Here is a 24,369-nt window from a genome sequence, read left to right as displayed (position 1 = left end):
TTAAATTCCTAGGGTGAAATAAAGGCCAACTGAAGTATACAATAATTTTACTATTGGCTTCAGTAAAGCCAAAAACTCCTTTTTGGAACTAGAATAGGGACACTCATAAAGTATAGTCTACTTGGCAAATGACATGCCATTTTCTCTAGTGCTGTGATCATAAAGAGTACATACATGCCATGACCAATATTTAATACAGCAATTATAATTTCCAAAGAAAAAAGTCTAAAAACATCTATTTTTGCAAGCACTGATAATATGTTTGCAAACTTCTACGTGCAAGCCTACCTAAAAAGTCTGTCAAGCATACTAAAAGTCTAGGGAATCAGTATCACAGTCAAATGCTGTAGATGGATTGTTTCATACTTTGTGGGAAAGACTTGTTTTTCAAATAAAAAGTTTTAAAACTTCAGAGATGTTGATGTATTTTCAGCTAACCAGATGTTGTATACTAACTTTGTGCCAGTATTCTCTCAGTGCTGGAAGAAAAATAGTTGAGACAACATATTTGATGGATTTGTTTAGGGATTTTCTATGCATATGGAAATCATTTGTTTCTCTACTGCAAAGTATGTTTGATTGTTCAGTATCAACATTTAACTAGAAAAAGTAGCTATAGTGCTCCCAGTTGTGTAAAGCACAAGCTAAACTAAACAAAAACTGAAAAGCAGCTTCAGCATATCTCATGCTTATTAAGAGAATAAATGATGAAAAAATTAGCTGATGACAGGTATGCAGATTTTTGTAATTCAACAGTCCAATGTAAGAGTTTGCTTGGTTTAGCTACCCAAAGGGAAATCCTAAAAGACTGATGTGAGTCCACCTACAAAAAAAAATAAATTGGGTTGGTGAGCACCAACACGTTATGATAGGAAGTTTCATTGAAGTGTTAGCTATGCAATATAATCCCTAAAGAAAGAGATAATATCTTGTTTGTATGTTCTCACCACAGTAAAATAGCACTGGTGTAAAAAGTTCCTGGCTTTCTGTTCCACAGGTTCCCAGACTCGAGAGTCTCAGATGGAAATACAGCCACATGTGGCACACTCCCTGTTCATGGTCATGCATTACAGGTGATCCAGGACACATTGCATTTATTATGCACACACCACAGAGATGCATACGCACATCCAATTAGGTATATTCCAGACTGGTTAGACTAGTTTGCATGCATGGAGAAATTCTGCACCCTGGCTTCTGCATGTTCAATGCAAAAGGACAAATTGTTTATTCTTCGCACAAACGTAGTTTCCGTGCTTGGATTTCCTTGCACATGTCTTCCAATAGTCCTGTTTTATTATATTCATGATCCAATGATGGTGAAGAAATTCTTATTTTAAAGAATAAGAATCAGATTTTGAATAAGAATAAGATTTTGTCATCCTGTTTCACCATAATTGAAGTTGAAAGATAAAATTACCTCATGATATTTTTTCTTTCTCTGAGTGGGTTACATATAACTACCTTTCTGGTGCAAATTTCACAAAAGACAAAATCAAAATTCACTTCACTTTTTTTTTCTTGTTGTTGTTGCTTCACCGTAAGATTGGTTTTCCTGAAAACATTCTCAATAACAAAAAGGCAAAAGCAAATTTCTTTCAGAATTCAGTATCCACCCAAAACTGCATACTGCCTGGGTAACTTGTTTTTCTTTATTCAAATGCAAGTAATTATTTGCAATCATGCTATGTAATAATACTTCCTAATATTTCCTAAGTTTTGGTCTTCATGAACCAAAAGACTTGTATATAACTGCTTCATGAAACTTCAGATGTAACAATTTTGCATATACAAGGATATAGCAAAATTAGAAAGAAACCACTACATTATGGTATACACTACAAACCAGGTTGTTTGAGTTTGTACATAAAAGACAACTAGAAATGGGGTCAGACTACCTGCTAGAATGGATCTTGAACTAAAATCTCATCACTGAAACTCTGGTTGTGCTCACCACAACAAACTTTTTCAGAATTTAGGATACAGATTGTGACTACATCTACAGCTGTATTCCTCCTGCCAGGAGGTGTCTTTTGACACCCAAGAGCATTGTTCTCATCCTACAGCAAATGTTCTCCTGTGAAGCAGGCAGTTGTCATAAGAAAACTGAACAACTATCAAAGACATCTCAAAGTAAGTATTCAACCACTATGGAATTCAGAGGAAACATCAGTACGGATTCCCAGAAGTTTGTTACTAAAAGGGACACAACTGGTGGGAAGAAAGCTGTTGAGTCTGGATGATGCCCTTCAAATCATAGTGTTCTCATGTCACATGTTGAGGATTATATGTCACGGAGGGTGATCTTGTGACAAACTAAACAGACAAATATAACTCATTGCTTGGGACCAGAATTCTGGGAAATGAGTTCTGTGACTACATTTTTCTTTTCTCTTTTCTCAACCCTAAGTCTGGGAATTGTGTTTGAACCCTCCTGCCTGGTCATGAAAGACACCCATAGCCTTCGTCTCCCCCCTCCTTAGATACAGGGGTGCTGAGGTGGGGAGTCCAGGGGCACAAATAATTGAAGGAAAGTGATGAATTTCTAAGAGATACAAAGGTCTGCACAGAGGAAAGCTGCATCTAGTGCAGGCAATTACTCAGACTTTTCTAATCAATGAAAAGTAGGTTAAGACAGTCCCAGGCAACCTCAAAGAGCAGCTAAATGAGACATTGTATAGAGAGATTACCTTTCTGTTTCTACATTTTCCATCTGATATTATTTTCAAAGCTATTTGGGATGAAAAGGAAATTTTGTCATGCATTCTATATACATATACACCCGTCTCTGGTCACAATCGTATCTCACCAGCAACATAGAAAATACTCTCTTAGACATGGAAGAAAAATATCTGCCTTTCCTTTCAGTAAACACATATCTGTTTGAAGTCCGATAATTATTTTTGTCCAGTTCAACCACTTCTGAGAAGGGAAAATCAAAAAACCCCACAAGCTCCCAAGAGTTAATTTGAACTTACCTTTTTTCAAATATTAAGCAAAATGTAGGGTACGCCTATACAGCAAAGTACCAGCAGGAACAAGCTGCTTGGCCCACAATAGATCCAATTGGACCAGGTTTATAGTGATTTCAAGACAGAGGTGATTTAGTTACATTTCACAGTGCTATTCTCAAGCATTTGAAATCCTGGGATCCCTGACAGCTGTGGCTGGCTGGGCACTCAGGATGCCCCCGTCCCAGCCCTGGGGCAGCAGGCTCAGCGCTGAGGCCAGGCCGGGCTGCTCAGGGCTGTGCGGGGCTGGAAACCCCGAGAACTGTGCCAGCATGGCCTTCCTGGGCAGCCTGTCCCATGGGAAGAAAGTTTCTCCCTGTATCACACCTAAACCTCTCATTTTAATTTTCACCCATGGTCTCCCATCTTCCTGTCATGTAGCGTTGTGAGCGGCCTGGCCCTGTCTTCATAAAGTACAAACACACTGTGTACTGTAGGTCTCAAAAAGTCTCAAATAAATGTACCCATGCTGACATTGTCACCAGCAGGTTGGGTTAAATTACTTTTGGGGGTTGCATCATGAGCTGGCAGATTCTTTAGGCCACAATGGCTTTCCTAGCTGCAGCTCAAGCTGGCCGTGTGTGCAGCTCTCTGAAAGTTCTTACCTTTGCCTACACGTGTTCTTCCTGCCACATCAATGGGCCTCTGCCCAGTGTTTGAAGTGAAATGTATGGAAATATTCATATGGTCAGGTTGAGATAATGCAGGAGGATCTTGCAAGACCGAACAACAGAAAAAAAATCAGTGGAGATGCACGTAAAGCAATATGGGGAGAATAATCTCAACTTCACATATAAAATACATGAGCTGACTGTTACCACTCAGGAGAAAGATCCTGGAATTATGTTCTATGAAAACAAATCTGTCATAGCAATCAGAAAAGCAAATTGAATGTTAGGAACTAATAGGAAAGAAGTAGAGAACAAACATAGCTATGCAGCTGTACAAACTCCCGGTGCACCTACACTGCAGTTCTGAGTTCCATACTTCAGGAGCATAGTGGAAATGGCAAAGGTTCAGAGGAGGCTGACAGAGGTTCCCAAAGGTTTGGTATAGCTTCCATAGTGGGGATGGCTGAGCAGAGCTGGCTCTGCAGCCTGGAAAGGTGTTATGACCACGGTCCACCAGAATTGTGAGTGGAGTAGGATCTGGTGAGCACCATCTCTTCTACTGAGGATCGTCTGGGCTAATGGGAGCCAGGTCCAAAATCAGCAAAAGATGACTTCTGATGTAAAAGGGAATAGTTCTATGGAGCTTATTGTTGAAAGGTGAATCAGGGCAGGCAGTCTCAGGAAATCTTTCAACCTGAAACTAGTTGGAATCTGGGACAATAGTCAGGAAAACTGTATTTGCCCTTTTGGGAACATTTTCTTATGGCCACCATTGGAAGGAAGACATTGGACTAGATCAGCTCTTGCTCTGACACAGTATGCCCTTTTTATGTTCTTTTCAGGGTCATAGTGTGTTTGTACTGCTATTTTGATGCCATTATAAATTCACTTTCTGTGAGCATCATAAAGAAATAAACTTTTAAAAGAAAAAAAAAAAGACAATTTCTACAGCTCAAAAATTAGGGTTAAAAATTAAGAAAAATACTATAGCTCAAAGACTTTCTTTGTAAGCTAGTAAAGACAGGTTTAACAAGAATGAGTGATGGCAGCTGAAGCCAGATTAGATGGACTCAACACAGGAGCAGTTAGGTAACATTCAATGGCCTGTGATACACAGAAGGTCAGGCTAGATGATCTAATGTCCCTTCTGGCCTAAATATCTCCGAGTATAGTACTCTGGCAGCCACACAAATGTTGAAAGCAAACTCCAACTCAGCATGTTTTCTGTCAGCCACACTATATCTAGATAGATTTTCATGCCAGGTTTTTAAAAACTTGTCCTGCTGATTGTATAGCTGCACCTTATTTCTCTGCATAAAGGAAATAATATCAAAATTCTATGATACTTTAGAGTCATGATAGCTTGAAATCTTCAGTGTGCATTTATTTATGTAAATATTTGTTTTAGTTTGAACAAATTCAATATTTTCGTGTCTGTCAGCTCCCCAGTAGTTTGCTTTTTGAGTGTAGAAAATGTGTTTTTTCTTGCTCTGTGAAATTTTGATTCCTACATATATTTTTTAATTTTTGGCAGAACTGTAAGATCAGTGAGTTCCATTGACCTGCAGATCAAGCAAAGAATTGTTCTTTCCTCACAGAATGGTGGACTGAAAAACTTTAAAAGCCGGTAAAGCAACCTCAACGTAGCATGCAGTGCTAAGATGGGGACCTAGGATGATTTTAAAAATGTGGAGAAGAAACAATAACATGAGTAAACAAAAATTTTGTAACCAAATCAGAAAGAAAAAGAATTCTCTGATAATTTGCTGGTCTTTCCTGATTTAATACAGATAGCAATAGAAAGTGCTGTAAGGTTACTGGTTTTAGTCACTCTTCTATACCCCATTTCCAGAAAAGTCCAGAAATCTTTCCCTTCTTCTCTCCTTCTCACGCTCTCTCTCTCTCTCTCTCTCTCTCAAACTAATGTTTCAAAATAATTTAAATCACATGTAAAAAGACCTTCCAGTTTCAAGTTTCCTTTGGAGTAGCCTATTAACTCTAATCACCTCCGATTCATAATTTTGGGTGGCATTTACAGATTTCTGCAAGTATACACAAAATCCATTGAAGATTTTATTAGTCTTGTCTAATAAAAACACAAGCTTGAAATAAAACTGCTACTTTATCTAGCCCATAAACTCTGTTTGTCTACTCAGAAGACAAATTGTTAGTAGAAGTCAGTGAAAGCAAAGGTTATATCTGAATAACTGGTACATCTCAAAAAGCTCATAATTTCATCACAAAGCATGCAAAAGAGCAAAGGCTAGCTGCAGTATCCTGCTTGTTATACCATATGGATTTTTTTTTCAAAGCAATTCTGAGATAAAATATTTTTAGGCATTAGTCTGTGGTATTAGATTAATATCTGCAATTACAGATAGCTGGACAAGAGTGAACAATCTAGCAGGATTTTTTCACTTTTAGTTACCAGGTATCCATTAAAGAACTAATAACAAAATAACATAAACATAAACCTGTGTCCACCAATCAATCCATCATGCTGACTTAAGGGATTCACTCATTTTCTCAATAACAATAAAACGTTTACTCCTCAACTTCTGTAGAAAATAAAGTCTCAAAATCAATAGCATACGTGTGATGCTTTAAGAATGAGTTAGAGTTAGCTGAGAGATTTTAAAATTTAGCTGCCAGTAGGGTGTCACAATTACATGAAGTTGTTCTTAATGAGGTTCCAGGGAGCTAATATTATTTCGGGTGATATAAAAAAAAAATTATCATAAGTAAATAAAAACATATGTCCATTTTGATAGTGATAGCAAAAAAATTAAATGTCTAAAAACAATGCCCTTAAGTCAGACCCAGAAATTGCAGACAGGATCCCAGAAACAAGTGCCTGGAAAGAACTGATGAGTGAGCAGGTGGAGAGCTGAGCCTGAACTCCGTGTGTGATCTGTAGCAAAAGGGCTAATGCAATCCTTGCATGTATAAAGAGGGAACCAGTCCAGGACTATGGAGATGAATTTATCCTTCATGCAACATGGGCCCTATAAATTCTAGAGTGATGTACAATGCTCTGGTGCACATTTTAGAAATGAAAGCAAAACAGCGGAGATGGTGCAGGAAAGAACAACAAAGACTATTAAAAGACCGAAAAAAAATGCTTTCATATACAGTTGGTGAGGGAGTAAAAGTGAAGCTAACTGTAGCTCTGTCAGAATATACATTTGGGAGAGGAAAGATACAGCCATAAGGAAATGACTATTTAACATCAAATTAGGTATTAATGTAAAGGAGACCAGACTTCTCCCTCAAATTCTGATTCCAATATGATTCATTCCAACTGATTCCAATGACCTGCATAGCCGTGCTCAAATTATCTTACTGACAGAGGGTGCAAGTGTAAATGGTTGCCTGTTCCATACCAAACTGTAAGAGAAGGGCATTAGACATCCCAGTCCCAGAATATCCTCCAGTGTGTACAACATGAGGTTTCAGTGGAGTGAGAACTACCTGAGCCACTGGAGCAGAAAAAGTGGTTACACCACTTTTGTTACACCGGATACAGGGCATACATGGTGCAAAGCCCAGTCCAGAAGACATGGTCAGAAAATAAGCTCCATTATGCACGCTGCAACCAGGACATACATTGCTTGGCTTAGTTTCATCCCTGGTGTTTTCAGGAGCTCAGTTCAACTTCAAACAATAGATTGACTCAGATACCTCAGGTGGAAAAGAAACTTCATTGGTGTTAACAAAATATGGCTGAATATGAGCCAGCAGTGTGCTCAGGTGGCCAAGAAGGCCAACAGCATCCTGGGTTGTATAAGAAGCAGTGTGGCCAGCAGGGCTAGGGAACTGATTGTCCCCCTGTACTCAGCTCTCGTGAGGCTGCACCTCAAGTACTGTGTTCAGTTTTGGGCCCCTCACTACAAGAAGGACATCAAGTTGCTCGAGAGAGTCCAGAGAAGGGCAACGAAGCTGGTGAGGGGTCTGGAGAACAAGGCTTACGAGGAGCGGCTGAGGGAGCTGGGGTTGTTCAGCCTGGAGAAGAGGAGGCTTGGGGTGACCTTATCGCACTCTACAGGTACCTTAAAGGAGGCTGTAGAGAGGTGGGGGTTGGTCTATTCTCCCACGTGCCTGGTGACAGGGCGAGGGGGAATGGGCTAAAGTTGCACCAGGGGAGGTTTAGGTTGGATCTTAGGAAGAACTTCTTTACAAAAAGGGTTGTTAGGCATTGGAATGGGCTGCCCAGAGAAGTGGTTGAGTCACCATCCCTGGAGGTCTTTAAGAGACGTTTAGATGTTGAGCTTAGTGATATGGTTTAGTGTAGGACTTGTTAGTGTTAGGTCAGAGGTTGGACTAGGTGATCTTGGAGGTCTCTTGCAACCTAGACGATTCTGTGATTCTGTGAAAAGCAGCAACAGCTCTTATGGCTACGGGAATTACATGGCACCAGAGTGTGCACATGGAATTTAAAGGACAGAAGTAGGAATTTGGTGGGCTGTAAGCACCTGGGGATATATGTGTACCATACCCTCACTGTGCAATATTTACCCAGCTACCTCTGAGCAAAGCTATTTTCCTTCTCTGCTGGTTGCAGGGCTCCAGATGGGTGCCAGCAGCCAGTCCATGGTTTGGCACAGATCTAAGCACTGAGGGGCCAACCAGCAAACCCACCTGGCATGCCCAACAAGCTGGGGACTATTGTACACCCATAACTATCCTGCTGTGGGTAGCACCTCCCATTCTTCCTGACCAGACTCAGGTACGTCCTGACACCTCAGCACTATGTGAGCTTCTCATGCTCTTGCTTTCTGTCCTTCCTCTGTCCTGGGCACGGGGACTGCAGGAAGCTCCCACAAGGAAATGCTTGTCTTTGCTTGTTGGAATGTACAGAAGATGAACCAGTGCAATGAACAAAGAATAAAGTCTCTAATTTAATTTTGGTATCCCCAGTGAAAGTAGACTGGCTTCACAAAGCCAGGGGAAGTAATTTCATAATGAATAGTAAAAACTTACATAGCTTGGCTTAAAAAAAAATAATAATAATAATTTGTGTTTTTCAAATATTCAGAAAGTTTGATTCTTTTATTTTTTTTTTTTTTTGCTTAACGAGAAATATTAAGCTCAGGAACCTGCCTTCAACCCAGCAAAAAAACTTTTGACCCCATGGTAGAGTTCTCTATGAGGAAACTGCAGGACTGAATCCATAAACTTAAATCAGACTGCTGAGTCTATCAGCAATTGCAATCACTAATTTTGCAGTCACTAGTTCCTTTACTTTTTCCTAGTTCAAACACAACAGATACATGAAAGTAGCACCTACACATACCATTAAACTTAACAGTTGGTCATTGTTTTCATAAAAATTCATTTTTTTTTAAATTTTAGACTGCAGAAAGAACTTGGCATAAAATCTTCCAGCCTGGAAACAATTTTTATGATTGCAGATTTTCAAAGGGAGCTGTTTGGTTATTTTTAAGTTACAGAAACACAAGAAACACATATCTAGCATTTAAGAAGGGGCTTTTCTTGTTATTGTTGTGTTGATTCAACTCATGCATGGATGGAAATACCGTAAAAGGTATATAGTATATTCATTACAAGACCTAAGATTCCTCCTTTTTTTGACAGAGCACCTGTGTATGTTTATAAGTGATGTGCAGACATCAGTGAGGGGCCCAACCAGCAGAAAATGAGTCTGGATTCGATCATTCTGAGAATTGAGTGGTTTTGGATCGAGGGATTTGATCTGAGCCCATTTGTTCTAATGTATTTTAAAGGTGAAAGGGCTTTTCTTCTGCCAAGATGAGAGTATAGGGCTGCAGGGATTTGTATTTCTCTTGCAGCTGTAGACATCACTAACAAATATGGCCTCAATTCTGGAAGCATCTTAGCTCAAGTAGGTCTCTACTGTGACGCAGTGCTCCATTACAGCTGGTCTTCTGAGGCAGAGTGAGGCCCACCAGCTGCAGCACGAGGTCAAAGATGACCAAGAGAGCATGTGCAGTAATGTTTCTACACTGCTCTCCTGAACATCCCACTGCACGAGCCTTTGGTATTAGTGCCCTCTGTGCCAGGAGGAGATATTCAGACTCCAGGGAGTTTACTGGAAAAGGAAGGTACTCACTGTGGTTCCTTAAAACTAGATTTTCAATAACATGATAAACATGTTACAATAACATGAACCTCCATGGTCATCAGCACCAAGAGCAGGTGCTCCCCTGAACCCTGTGCCCACACAGAAGGAGGGGTGGTGGTGGAGGACGTTGGAGGGGGTTGAGGCAGGCTGTGCGGAGGGACAGGAGCACTCAGTTAAAGTTTATCTTCATATGATTGTTAATTAAGTACCATATTAATCTCCTTAAAACCAATTTACCTTGCAAGCCCACTGCCTCTAAGTGTCACAAAGCTAAGTAAAGCATACGTGCACTCTGTCCTGACCAACCAAGGAAGCTGAGAAGGCAAAACCCACCTCAGAAATATTTTCTTACAAAAGCTTCAGAATGAAACCCGATGGCAAAATCACCAACTTTCCATTGTGGCGTAGCCACGGGTTCCATTATATGATTTCTTATTCTTTGTTGAATTTGGAATCTTCTTCTTTTACTGTATTTTTCCCCAAGAAAATGACAAATCACTATGAAAGGATTCTTTGCAGTTAATTGAACAGCTGTCCCAGAAAAGTTAGTTTTTTGTTATGTTTTGTTTTCCAATATATCTTATGAAGTAAGGAATAAGTTTCATGAAAGAAAAGCTTCTTAGGGACATTCTTATTACAAAAAACAAGTTATTTCAACTCTGACAATTATATTACCAGCAGTTATATATACATATAAATCTATATCTACCTGTGTACAGACACACATTTACACACATGCATATACATGCACTTCAAAAACTATACTTACTCATGTTTGCTCTTGAAAAAAAGATACGCTATGAAGGTAAGTTCATGTGTAACATTGATTGAAGTTTGCTCTCCCTGTAGTTAAAATGCAGGAAGCATGTGATGCAACATTCTAGTCTGTGCTACTTCTGACTAGCTCATATTGAATACAAGCTCTGTTAAGTTAAAAGGATTTCTGGTTTGTTTCAACTTGAAAGTGATTTAATATGAGGCCCAGAGAGAAAATCTGTCTCAGTAATCAAATTATAACAAGTAAGGATTAAAAGTATTAAGAAGTTTAAGCAATCTTTTAGCTGCCCTGTGTTCTTGAGGTCATTTGAAGCTGGCTGTGGGAATAAGTAAAATAAAATAACAAGAGAGGAAAAAAACAAAGTATTATAGAAGGGAATCAAAGAGTGTCCTTCAGGATTAGATTATTGTACAAGAAAGGGACTGAAACATTTTCCAGGATCCTTAATTAATTTTCCTTAGGGAAACATAATTTTAAAAGGGTATTTTAACAGCAATCTCTTTTCTTTCTAAACTGGATACACTAACGCTTAAAAATTGAATGCTTTTACTTATATACATATATGTATATATATATATAAAAGCCATAAATGCTGATAATGTCCACTAACTCACAAAATAAAGTGTTCTTCAAATAAGCAATGGTAGGGACTGTGTATATGGTATTATTTGTTTATTATTTGGTGTATACATATGAAGATATATATACGAGCATATTCATCCTAAATCTTTGGTGGCAAACTTATCAACTTCAAACAACTTTATAGCAACTTATGTAAGTGTGCTGATGGTGCCTTGTTGCAAAGGATAGCCATGTCTGCTTTTGCAGGTCTGTTTTTATCAACCTTAACAAAGAGACAAACTGAACCAACTCACTACTAAAGGTACTGAAGGCATCTCCAACTTGATGCAGGAAAGATCTGAGATGATGTTACAAGGAAATAGATAGAAGTTTTTCTTCTGTCTTTCTGAACGTGTTTTCCTTCCAGTTAGTAGTGCCTTTCCCAAGGCCTAAAATGTCTTAAAGTCCCCGCAAACATCTGGTGGATCCTTTGAGGTAGATCCTATTAACTCAGCCTACACCAGTGAAGCCAGTTATGAGGTGGGAAAGGTAAGAACTTGCAAATACAATTAATTCCCTCAAATTAGTTTTGTCAGGAAAAATATTGTAAACTATTTTTACTTTATTCTGATATTCTGTGTCCAAGACAATTCTTTAAACATATAGATAAGTATTCAGAATGAGTTGTTAAGTCCTCTCAAATACATACATATGGATAACTGTTGCATATATCAGAGAATTATTTTACAGCAATGCCTCAGGTCTAAACAATTCTGCTCAAAAGGTGCTGTCACTCCCCTGACATCCCCATGTTCATTACTGCTCACCTTGCTATGCTATCATCTGCTCTTCCGAAATGCTCTTCAGAAGTGCTCTTCAGTCCCCTGAGGGACCTCCCTTGTACTGAAAACTTATGGCCTACATGTTGCCTTGTCACTGTGCAAAGGGAGAAGAAAGGGAAGAGCAGGGCATTGTGCCCATTTATTAACAATTAAAGATTCTAATTAGGTTGTGATGTGGGAATAGTGGACATCTGATCTTAATTAGTGTTTTTAGAGCAAATGAGAGCTTGTTTGCATGATTAAAAAGAAAATCCTTCAAATTAGGTATCACCAGCCAAAATGCACTGTGCAAGCTGGCCCCCAGATTTGGTTGCTAAGTCCTCAAAAAGCAGCTGCCAATTAATATTAGGTTGCCCAGAGAGGCTGTGGAGTCTCCCTCCCTGGAGATCTTCAAAAGACACCTCAGTGTGGTCCTGGGTGCCCTGCACTGGGTGTCCCTGTTGGAGCTGGGGAGTGGGAGCAGGTGACATCCAGAGGTCCCTTCCCACCTCAGCAGTTCTGTGATTCTGTGTCTTTGCCTTCCCTTCCTCAAGAAAACAATGAGTGTATGCAGCACTATGCAGGTATGTGGGTGGAGGACTGTTTCATAAAACAGGAGCAGGTGAAATCAATGCTGGATTGCACAGACATCTCTGGACACACCTAGAGAGTCTATGGTCTCAGGAGCGTACCAGCAGGCTAACTAGGGAGTACAGAAAGTCAATTGTTTCCAAACGCAGCAAGCTACATTCTCCTGCTTTTTTTTTTTTTTTTTTTCCCCTCTTCTTCTTATAGGTTGAGCATGTAACTCACTTAGCTTCTGACACATGAATCCAGTCAGTCATTTTCATTCATAGTGGCTTTAATTCCATCATCCATGTATTTTAAATCAAGGTATTACTGCCTAGGCAAATTCCCTAAGTCTCCAAGGGACAGGGTCTGATGCACATGGCAGGTCTTTGACCAGCAAGCATAGCTGGGTCCCCAACATTTTTCTTGGTCATAGCCCCAAAATCTGAAAATCATCAACCTGCTCCAGACAGACTTTTGCTAAGTCATTTGTTATGGAAACCTTGGCCCATATATTCGTCTGACTGGGAGAGATAAAAGTGAATGACCTTTCTAACAAATGTGTAGTGTTGACAGTATCTCTTCAAACTTGTTACATTAGATTGTGAAAATAGAGTTACTTAAAAAAAATCACCTTTGTTTCTTACCTAAGCATTTTATCTTTAGTAGCTGTGTTGTTGATATGTTCCCAGTTTGGATAATAAAGCACAGCAGAGACTGCTGATAATTTTTGAGTAAATGTATACACGAAACTTTATGTGGATGTGTTCCTCCAGAGCAACATGAAATGCCCTATCCTATCTAGGTTGCACATGACTACCTGAATTTCACTGTGTTTTCTCATTTTTATCAGCCTGGATTCCATTTTGGAGAGTCCTTGGTTGTGAAAGGGCTTGGGTCCATGCCTGCTGAATTCAAGATGAAGTTGTCAGTAGATCTTTGTTGGACAATGACTTAGAGGAGTTTTCCATAAGTTAAACGAACTGATTGTCTAAAGCTCACAAGGAGGTACAAAGCCCCCGCATTGCAGGGGGAATTGGCTGAGATAAAAGCTTTTGATGGCATCTTTTACGGGATGTAGAGAAGAGGAAACTATCTCAATTTTTAAACATATTGGGGGCATACCCTACAGATCTGTTTCATTCAGTTTTTACCAGTGATTTCAGGAAAACTGCTTTGGACAGCTTGGGGCTTGGATTACTCTACTTATCCAAGGAGTAGAACTGAAATCCAAAGATATTCAGTCTATGGAAGAAGGTGTTTTCAAATGCTCTACAGTCTACCACCATAAGAAGAAAATACTCACTAGATGTTTAGTAGACATTCAATTCCTTTCCTTTCTAACCCTGATATCTGTCACACCCTCTGCACTCCATCTGATCTGAGTGAGGTATAAACTGTGCACCCAGAGATTAACACACTTGCCACCACCTGCAATATGACTTCAACTGCAGATGTGTGAAGTACTGCATTTTAAACTGAGGCACTTCTCTCAATAGAGAAATCCACTCCCAGACTATCACTGTAACACACAAAGTTAAATTAAGATTAGATCAAAATCTGGGATGATAACTTAAAATCAGAATCAAAAGGTTATAAAGCTAAAAGCTTTTTCAGAGCCAGAGGTTGTCATGGTAACCACTTGGACAACTTTTTTTTCTTGGAAATACAGAGTAAACACTTATTAAAGTGGGCCTCAGTGATACAGTAAATACATGAATTTATTACTATTTGCAGTCAGAGCTGGGTGAAGAAATCCAGGAGACGCTATTTCAGAATTTGTTTTCCTTCTCAAACCAAAGGTCCAATGATACAAAGTCACTCGAGCAACCAAGGAGCCGGAGATGCATGTTTATTGTCTGCTTTGGCCCATCCCTGGGGCCCTGCGGCTGCAGCTAAGCAACCAGCTTCATCTGGGTCAAACTCAAAGACATGGATAGTACACATTAGGTTATCGTGTTATGAAGAGTATTACATGATGTGCAGCTGGCATGGAAATTTTTATTTAAAGAAACAGTTTCAAATTTCTCCTTTTTCTGTACTTATTAGGTTGTGGGTTTTTTGTTTGCACACACGCTGTATGAGTTAAAACTCTACTGGAAATAATAACACATAATGCAAGCTGCTTTCTCTCCCAGCTTTGGCTGTATGGGACAAACCAAAATCCTGTTATACAAGACACCATTAAAATTATACGCAAAGCATTCCAAGGTGAATGGTTTGGGTCTATTAACATTTGCGTTTGAGCTGTAACAGACATCTACACTTCGAACTTTCAATATATCAGGTGCTTTGGATCAATTCAATAAAAATTTTTAAAAACTGCAGTCTCAGGACAAATTTATTCAATGCAGACATATGAAAATAGCAAATTCTTTACTGTGTGTGAAAACATGGTTAAGTTTAAGTCATCTGAAGTCCTAATTTAGTTTTTAAATTTCAAAAGTCTTAACTTCAGAGTCAAGTAAACAAATCCTTTTTAATAGAATATTCTTGTGAATGCCAGATGACTTACAACCTAGAACACAGGTGGGAAAATGTACAAAATATGGACCAGGCAGTTGGGTCTGACAAGTCAAAAGTCTTCAACCAGGATTCAGAGATTAAAATGTAGTTATATGTTTATATGATTAAATTTTACACAAAATGAAAAAAAAAAAAAAAAGAAGAAAAAGAAAAAAGACATTCCTTTTAATGTAGATCATTGGTTTGACAAGAATGACCAGATTTACCTATTAGGTAAATCTGTTTCTAACAATATTTGTAGGAGATACAATCACTGCCATTTGGGGTTGATCTTGTGAAACTCTGTGACTTTGTAGTGCTTTAAGCCCTCAATCCTCATGTTGGTTTTAATCCTCTTGTTGAGTGGGAAGCAGCAGTACTGGGCACTTCTTCAAATGTACTGTCAGCAGCTCCAGCTTTACCACTGATCTCTTGGTTCTCATATTTTTCATAGATTTCAACTTTCAGTGTCTTGGCAAGCTGACCTTGGCATGCCTTATCCTGGCATCAAGCAAATTCCCTGCCAAGAAGCATTGGGTAGTCCTGCTGAAACCCAACTATAAATTTATTGGAATGTGCTAGGATATACAGCCAATGGATCTGTGACATACACACTAGTGCTTTGCCTCACTTTTTCATCTACTCTCCTGTTTTGGAATAGAATATGGTTAAGATCACTCCTGATCAAGTGAAATACTGTCACCAAAGAGGATAATTCAGATACAAACTCCAAAGAAATTACCTTTGCCTCTGAAACCAGCTCCATAGGTGAGGAAGACATGGAGAACTTATTTCTTATTATATACAGTGTGCCTCCATGGTGCTTAGCTAAGGATGGGCAGATTCATTGGATACAATAATGGAAGCAATCCCCAAACCACTAATATCAGAATGTAGTGGCTTTCAGCTTCTCTTTTTTTTCTCTCACTTTTTTAACCTTCATGTCGTTTAGGATAGAAAGAGTTAAATTATGTTCAGCATATCACATGTAATGTGGCAAGACATCAGCTTCTGTGTAAGAGGTAATTAAATAAAGACTATAGGATTTGCCACATAAAGTATGGAAGGCCCCTACTAATGATTCTGAGTTTTGTGTGTTCACTGGGAGAAGCTGTGAACCAAACCAGTCAAAAGATGTCTGTGACATTCACCCTTACTTTATTAAGCAGTGGTACTTAATGATAACTTTGGATATAGACTCTCTATGTAGAGTAGGTAGAGATGGTCTCTACCTTAGACCAATGTAGACAAAGAAAACAAAGTCAACCCTGAGTAAACTGAGTTGTAAAAGCAAGGGTCAAATGTTGAGATCCCAGCCATAAACATTGGTAACATATAGCTGATACAAACTATTTAAAGATGACATCAGATCTACAAAATACAGTGTCCTCATTGCAAATATAATCATGGAACAATTCAGGTTGGAAAAGACCTCTAAGTTCATCAAGTCCAACTGTGTAATGCAAGGTAGAACAGCTCTACCCTGAAACAGCTGTAGTGCTGGCTTATGGCTAGGAGGTTTTGGACATTTGGATTTATACTACTCTCCTCTTACTACCTCCTTCACAAGGAGACTTTTCTTTAGCAAAACAGAGATGGGCATGGCTGCAAGTCAAACTCAGAGCCAGAGCTCCAAAGTTACATAAAGTTAACAGCATCTCCTGTATGTTCAAGGTTTGTATTAGGGGAAGGAGATCTGAGCATCTGTCCTACTTTTCAGTGACTGTAAAAATAGAGGAATAGTCTTGGAAGCAAGGCCTGGAACCCCAGTCTTCCCACCACAAAGTGATATTTTTCTTTGCTAGGCTACGTGTCAGGTTTCTGCTAACATGCCTTTATATTCTCACTTAGATGGAACAAATTCTTCTCTGCACTGTGATGCTACTCCAAAAAAGCTGATTAAGACTGTCTCAGCTTCAGCTACCCAATTGCTTCCTCTAAAGGCTGGTTTGAGGGTTGCCCTGTGTAGTAACAGGTTGGCAATGCAGATTCTCATTCCCTTAGGAGCTCAGTCTGGAGGCAGTGTTTCAAACCAGGATAACCTAGTGGGAATTATTTTTGTGGGAAAGGTGAAAATGGAACAAAGTGTAAACACAGTGTCAACAATAACTGCATTTTCTGAAGATCCCAACTCTGTGAGGTGTTTAGTTTTCTCAACAACACCTACTAAACTAAGCATCTCCAGGAGGCAGAGAGAAAACATGCTGGCTACATCTATGCTACTAAATCAAATGAGCGTGGAACTGTTTTCTGTCACTGAGTCCAACTGGCATGGAGCAGCCTACTTCCATACTGCTAAATTCTCTTCTTCCAAAACATGCTGGCTACAGCCAAATTGCCTATGATCTTTAATTGACCTTCGGCCTTTGCAAATCCTTACTGTACTCAGCAGTTGTTTAGGATAGTGCTAGCTGATCCAGGTCAAAACCGTACTAGGAACCTTTCTAATGATTTAACAGTTAAATGACTGAGTTATCATGTCCAGGAACATTCCCAGCACAGTCTAATTTACAAATATAGATGCCATCATTTTAACTCTTCCCCAGACAGGCACAGATGTGAGTTAGGAATTAAGATGACTGTCAGGACTTGGGTAGTTCTGGAAATGTAGACAGTTAAATTCAATTAAGTTTTCAGTTTGCAGTGTAGAATGTTGGGTGTCTTGACACCCAGATTTCACCTAAGACCTACCTAGGTGCTGAAATGCCTTGATCTGACTCTATAATTTTAATGTAGCGAATGCTTTCAGAACGAACAAATGAAAGCTTCTAGGCTAACTTTCCTTCATAAATAGCACAGTTTCCCTCTCATGAAGCAATCAGTTCTACCAAGCTTCTCAGCTGCATGAAACACAATATAAAATTTCTGCGGGAAACCAGAATTTGTTCTGGTTTTTCACTCTACATAAATATTTCTACATGGCTTCATTTATAACAAAATTCTAGCTTAAAATATCCATTTCCCATTTATTGTTGGTTTGTGATATAATCATCTATAACTCCTTGCACTATTGCTTTTCATTATTTATCCAGCTTTTAAACATCTGAAAAAGAAAACTTGCATTGTACTTGAATCATGACCTGCTAAAAGCACTCCCAATAAAAGTTACTTGATTTCTGATGGACACAGGAATCTACTGTTGCAGTCCCCACAGAGGATTCAGAAGTATGGAGCCTTAGGCTATGTAGTGAGCATGTTATAAAAACATATGGGTCTTTTCAAAAGTAACTGATGCATGAATATGTCATATCAATTCTTCAGTTGTAGGTTGAACAGCATGGGGAGTCCTTCTGTATACTGTGGGGAAAAAAAGTAATACCTAATACCTTCCTTTGGAGAACTACAGCTGAGAAAAGCTGGTCCCTTCATATCATAGCTTTTCTTCAGGGCTTGCCTGGGTGCTTTGCTGATGGATGCAGAAATATTCCAGCTCCATTCACTCAGTGATGGACTTATAGTCCCTATCAAGTAATTTGTGGCATTTACTGTATTGTGGGTATCTATAGACCCTGGGGTGCAAAATGCTAATTTTCTTTCATTCCTAAGGCTGTGTACACTCTGAAATGTTTGTTCTACATAAAAGTCAAAGTGCCATGGGATTTTAAAGAGGGTAAAAAAGTGCAGGACTGGACAGCCCAAGTTCTTGTTGCAGAGAACCAGGGAACAAAAGACATCTTGATGCCTCAAACAGAAACAAATTAAGCCCAACAGACTCCACCAGCACACTGGAAAGTGGCAGGAAAGGATGGAAGGAGCTGAGTCACTCTGAACAGAGGGAATCAACAAAAGAAGGGAGCATGTTGAGATTAATGAACCTCCTGTCAGTATATACCACAGTTATCTAAACCAAAAGTGAAAGCTTCTGAAGTTTGTTCCTCACCTGGTGCCGGTACTGCAAACAACAGTATATTGTGTCCTATCTTAACTCAAATGATAAACCTGATTGCTTCACCATTCAGTGCAAAATAAAAAATAACTAACACCCCTCTTCCACTCAGAGAAAAGTCAGTGCGTGTACACTCTTTTATATAGCTGAAGTAAAATCTATTTGGCGTGAGACATGAGGTAAACTTGAGCTTAGAAAAGAACCTAGATGTTCAAATTAGAGATATTTAGGAATGTTTTTGACTAGACAATTTTTCTGTACACACATTGAAACGTGTTTCTTTAGTTAAATCTGATTTTTTAGTGGAAACATTACAATATGAACTTATTTTTAGTGAAGAAAGAAAGATTCTCACCTGTTGAACAGTATTCCAGGTATGGGCAAAGAAAGAGAGATACACCCAACTTCAGAATAGCCAAAGTAGGGTGTATGACAGATCTAAATCGTGTTCCTGGTCAAAAACAGGCAAAAACTCATCTCAGGCAAGTGCTCTCATTCCTGGGACAGCCTTCATTCTCTGTTCTTTTACTACTTATGAACTGCATTGTTCTCAGGGTAGAAAAGAGCCTTTTACCTATATACTTTTTGCAAGACCAAAAAAAAAAAAAAAACCCACACTTTTTCACACCTAGCTCCACTTTTGATCCCTAATTTTGCACCACTGTACTGAACATTGCTACAATTGTCTGCACAGCAACTCCTGAGCCTACAGAGGCAAATCACTGCTGTGGCCAAGAGCTAGCTGATCAGTGCACAAGAGAAAGTGAGTAGCCAGGAAGATCTGGTTACAACTCTTTGATTCTCCGCCAGCACTGGCCACAGAGTCAGTGTGCGTTAGAGCAGCCCTCAGGCTAGGCTAACCTACATCAGATGACAATGGTCTTAAGGTGGCAATCTGCCAGCTGGAATTATCTGCACAGTAGCACGCTGGTCTCATCCCCTCCGGCCTCTGGCTTTATTATTATATCGGCTGGGACCAGTAGGATTCAGAGCTATGCCAGTTTATGTCTACTAAAAGCTCCCTTCTGCTGGGAAATTTTCATTTGGCCAGATACACCTGAAATCCTGAGGCACAAAGAGGCCAGCATATGGAACTGAATCTGTCCCAGTGTGTTTTTGGTCTATCATCTTGTTAACTCATCAGTTAAGAAAAACTTCTCAGTTTTGAAAGAGCCTTGCTATGGTGTCACATTGTGGTGATCCCACAACTTAATAGTACTCTTTGCACTAGAACTCAATGTCAGTGACGCATCTCAAAGTGAGAGGTCACATCAAGAAGAGAATCAGCCAAGAAATCTGACAAGATACAGCCTTCTTGGTGCTAATGGAGCCAAGATTCTCAGAAAAGGCTGTTTCTAACAGCTAAAAGATATCAATGCTACTGGTGATAACCACCACTTCTTATACAGTCGCTGCCATGGTTACAGAAAATCTTGTTCAGATTAGAACGTGGCAGAAGAAAACAGGGACTTAAATTGAGCTTTTATAAATACGTGTGTATGTCTGTCTGTTTATAAAATGATACAGTGCAAGTCTTTCACTGAACTAATACCCTCCAAAAAAATCTTATCAAAACAATTAATTTTACACACACACACACAAAATCAACACTCCTATTTCTAGTCAGTATAAATAGGTGGCTCGGATAAACAAGACAGTGGGAATATGAATTAACTGAAATTAACATGCAGTTGCCATGTGTCTTTTCCTAGGGAAGATAAGTACCTTTGATTACAGAGCTTTAGTCTCAATGCTCTCAGTAAGGAGCATCAAAAGGACCATGGTGTCCAGGGTATATAGCAGGGCACTCCTCGTCAGAGCCCTATGGCTCTATATTCCATGCTGGCATATAAAATGTCCTTCCTTGGGCAAGCTGCCCTCCAGCACTGTTGGAGAACACTTGCGTGTTTTCCTAGACCAAAAACCTTCATTCCACAGTCTAATTTTAGACAGTCAGCAGAACCAAAGTACTCACTTATCACAACAGTTTTAGGAAACTGCACTGAAAATCATTAGAATAGCCAAAGGCAAAATAATTCTTATACCCTCTGTACATTTAGTGCAATTAGGCAACAATTTTTAGCTGGGTAAAAATAATAAAATCCTGGACAGATGTCAGTTCAGGATAATTTTCAGGTGACTTGCAACTCAAAACCTCTTTAGTTTCTTTCTGGCACATGCCTTTGTATTCAGAGTAAACATAATAAATACCCAAACTAATTTCTCCATCTTGGAGTTGGAGCACAGAACAGTTGGTAAATGGAAATTACAACTTTAGTTTCTGCTATGCTTATATCTATTTCTTACTGCACTTTTCAAAAACAGCTGCTGATTGATCAGGGTTCTTCTGAAATTCAGCCAGCTTAAGGAGAAACATAAGCCCTTTCACAGAAAGGTGGATGGGTTTCTGTGTACTGTCTCCTCTAGAGGACGATGGCTTTAAAGACAAGGCAACCTAATACCATCCTTCTCTGTAAGCAATGGACATCTTATTGTAAGTTGCTGCTTTTAAAAGGCTACTCTTTGTCATGAGCTTTTCTGTGGTGCTTATCATTGTGATATCTGCTCCCTAAATTACTAGAAAAGAGTTTAATTTCATGTAGCTAAGTTAGAGAAAGAAAAAAAAAAAAAAAGAAAGGAAAAGAAAAATAGCCCATCAGTTTTTGATGTCAAAATTAAGACATCCATGGCCAAATTTTTCAACTATGAAATTAAGCATTAAGCATGGCATTGTACTTGATATGTTGAAAGTACAAGTATCAGCAATTCCAATGACAAGTGTGAGAACTCTGATTTTCTGCAAATCAGAACTTATGCTCTCCAAACATGCAAGGAGAAGATGAGTCATGCATATATAGTAATCACACAAAAAGGACTGGGAATGAATTAAATTTCAAGTATCTTATCCCTTTGTAGTAGATGAAAAATAGTACCTATTTTTTGTAACAGCAGACAAACACTTTAATTTTGCAAATGGGCTTTTGGTTTTGGCAGCCCTTTCCATTGTCTGAGAAGACTGAGCCTTTTAGACAGTCACTACTGAAGCCTGATTCATTTCCAGAGCAGCTCCACTCAATGTTCTGAACGGAGAGTGAATTTCTGGAACCAGAACTATGTACTCAGGTAAGTGAGGGTTATCATAAACCACACAGAAGAATAATGGATTGAAGTTCCACAGGAGTAGGCTGGCATGCCATTTTTAATGATAGTTTGCCTTTACAATGTTATTACACTAGGGTGTGTGGTTGTTGCTGTTGGTGGTTTTTTTTTTGTTTGTTTGTTTTTTGTTTTCTTTTGTTTTGTTTAGCATTAGTTTTTTTTAAACCTGGAGAAATATGAAGAAAAATAGATAAGATCCCCTCATAAAAGCCCACATAGGCTTTACAGCATAGACAGAATCTTTAGTTACTTGGCACAAATTTTTGCTACCTGAAGTAACTGGAAGTGAGTAGAATAACTGGGAGAAACAGAAGACTGTTAATAATATTGTATGTGAATCAGCCTTTGGACATGAATGAGAAACATGCTTTGCATTCAGCAAATATTCTTGAAATTTAATGACACAGTGTAGTAACAGAGTCTACTAAGTCTACAAGACCAGGCTGGATGGGGCTTTGAGCAACATGGTCTAGTGGCAGGTGTCCCTGCCCATGGCAGGGGGGTTGGAACTGGATGGTATTTAAGGTCCCTTCCAACCCAAACCATTCTGTGATTCTACCAAGAGTTGTATCTGCGTGGAGAACATTCATATCACCAAGCTTTGGGCAGCTAGCCCAGTCAGCAGGTTGCTCTCTAGTCAATGAAAGAAGATAGACCCATAGGTTGATTCAAAAATCTGTCTTATTCCTTGTCCTAGTGCAAGATCAACCTTTACTTGTTCCTTTCTGAACGAAAGTCTGATCCATCCTTATAAAACTTATAGTTCCGTGAAAACTTCACAACCACCCAAGACAACCCAACAGTTCACAATTCTTAGCATTAAAAGGTTTTTCTAATCCTTGTATATATTGTCATCACTCCAATTCAAATGTTTTTTTTTTCTTTTTGTTTTGTTTTTAAATCATCATTTTGGTCCTATCCACAGTGGACATAGGTGAAAGGCTTTCTCAGAGAGTGACTAAGAAGAGAGTCTAACAACAGAGTTTAGACAGTGGCTTTGCAATTTGGCCTGCTCAGATCAATGGCCAGCTGTATGGATAGCCCTAATTCATTTTTTAACAGCTGCATTTCCCTTTTAAGATAGAGCTGGTGGCTTGTCATGGCAAGAATGAACATAAACAGTTTTTTCTCATCACTGAATATAGAAAACCCATGGCCAACTGAAAAGTAAAGGGTAGAGGGAAGTGGAAAATGAAAGAAAAGCCTGTGGCACAGAATGCTTTAATTAATAATAGATTGCTGGAATTGGGAAATCAGGAGAAAAGTCAATATCCTCTACCTCTTAATAAAAGTGGTTTTAAAACCTTTTATTATTAAACTAACAGTTTCAAACCCTTTAAAATTATATTTCCCCACTAGGCTGAAAATGTGAAAATTCACAGAGGAGTCTCTCTCAGTAGTGGACTGGCTGATGTGACAAAGAGTGTGACTTTATTTTTTTTAATTCTCAAGTTATGTTTTCAGTTGTTTTTTCTTTAATGGAAATCATGGCTAATGAGACACATATAGCCTTGGGGAGAATTTACTTACTCACTTCAGCGGGAGCACCTTCTCATTTGACTGAAATACACTAACTTTGGCCAAAATGGTCTCAATACATACTGCAAAAACTGAAAACATTTCACAAATAGTGACATGCTGGGACCACTAACTCACAGGGCTTTGAAAAAAATCTTGGTGGTCTTTTCCCTTAGGCAGAGGAGATACAAGGCCATGTCTTTGGTGGGGCTATTTAAAAGGGCTAGGAAAGTCTAGGAAAGGAACAACAGCTGTTACCATCTAACTGTGGTAGAAATGTAGAATACAAGCATCTCTGAGCTTCCTATGCCTAAATCAATAAAGGGCTATTCTACCTTTAATCTTGTTAAAAAATAATATAAGGGATATTTTGACTTCCAAAGCACTTGCACAAACCATAGTTTTCGTGAATATCTTACCCTTGTCAACAGTTCCTCCCACACTAAAAAGGTATCAATATATTTATTTTTATGTTTTGTAAGATCAACCTTTCCTTCACTTAGCTTTTCTTGTTGAAAACAAACAAACAAGCGTCATCAACAACAAAACCAGATTATAACACTAGAGGCAGCCTTCATTAAATTCAGGACTTGCTCTGATCTCATTCTTCCACGCAGTGGCTGTCCTGTATGTCGTCTACATTGCTAAATGGTGTCTTTAGACTATTGAACAGTCCAAATACTGCTGAAATTCATGAGGTTTGTCCATTACATTATGAAGAGAGAAAAAAAAAAACAAAACAACAAACTTCATCTCTATATTCCAAAGTCTTTTTATACTCATAAAGTGACATTGATTTTTCAGAGATCACCTTTTCCTTTGGTTGCTATTACGAAACAAAACAAA

The 24,369-nt window shown here is 38.9% G+C and overlaps 1 protein-coding gene across 5 annotated transcripts in view; it reads right to left on the bottom strand.

The window, feature by feature from the left end:
• LOC310896601 (uncharacterized protein) overlaps positions 1-12,003 on the bottom strand; it is a 177,408-nt gene extending 165,405 nt beyond the window's left edge. For 4 of the 5 annotated variants that reach the window (XR_014581649.1, XR_014581650.1, XR_014581651.1 and 1 more), the window contains exons 1-2: positions 11,892-12,003; positions 10,495-10,568 (exon numbers count right to left, since the gene is read on the bottom strand). Coding sequence is in view for 1 of the 5 variants with exons in the window: in XM_083829041.1 (XP_083685167.1) it covers positions 10,495-10,498 (4 nt within the window). In the remaining 4 variants the exon portion in view is untranslated. Of the gene's footprint in view, positions 1-7,994; positions 9,693-10,494; positions 10,569-11,891 lie in introns of those variants that run through there. The other variant, XR_014581652.1, reaches the window with a different exon arrangement.
• Positions 12,004-24,369: the final 12,366 nt, after the last annotated feature.

Source organism: Anser anser, assembly GCF_964211835.1.
Source record: "Anser anser genome assembly, chromosome: 3".
In the NCBI taxonomy this organism is placed as follows: Eukaryota; Metazoa; Chordata; class Aves; order Anseriformes; family Anatidae; genus Anser; species Anser anser.
This window is presented reverse-complemented; position numbering and strand designations above follow the sequence as displayed.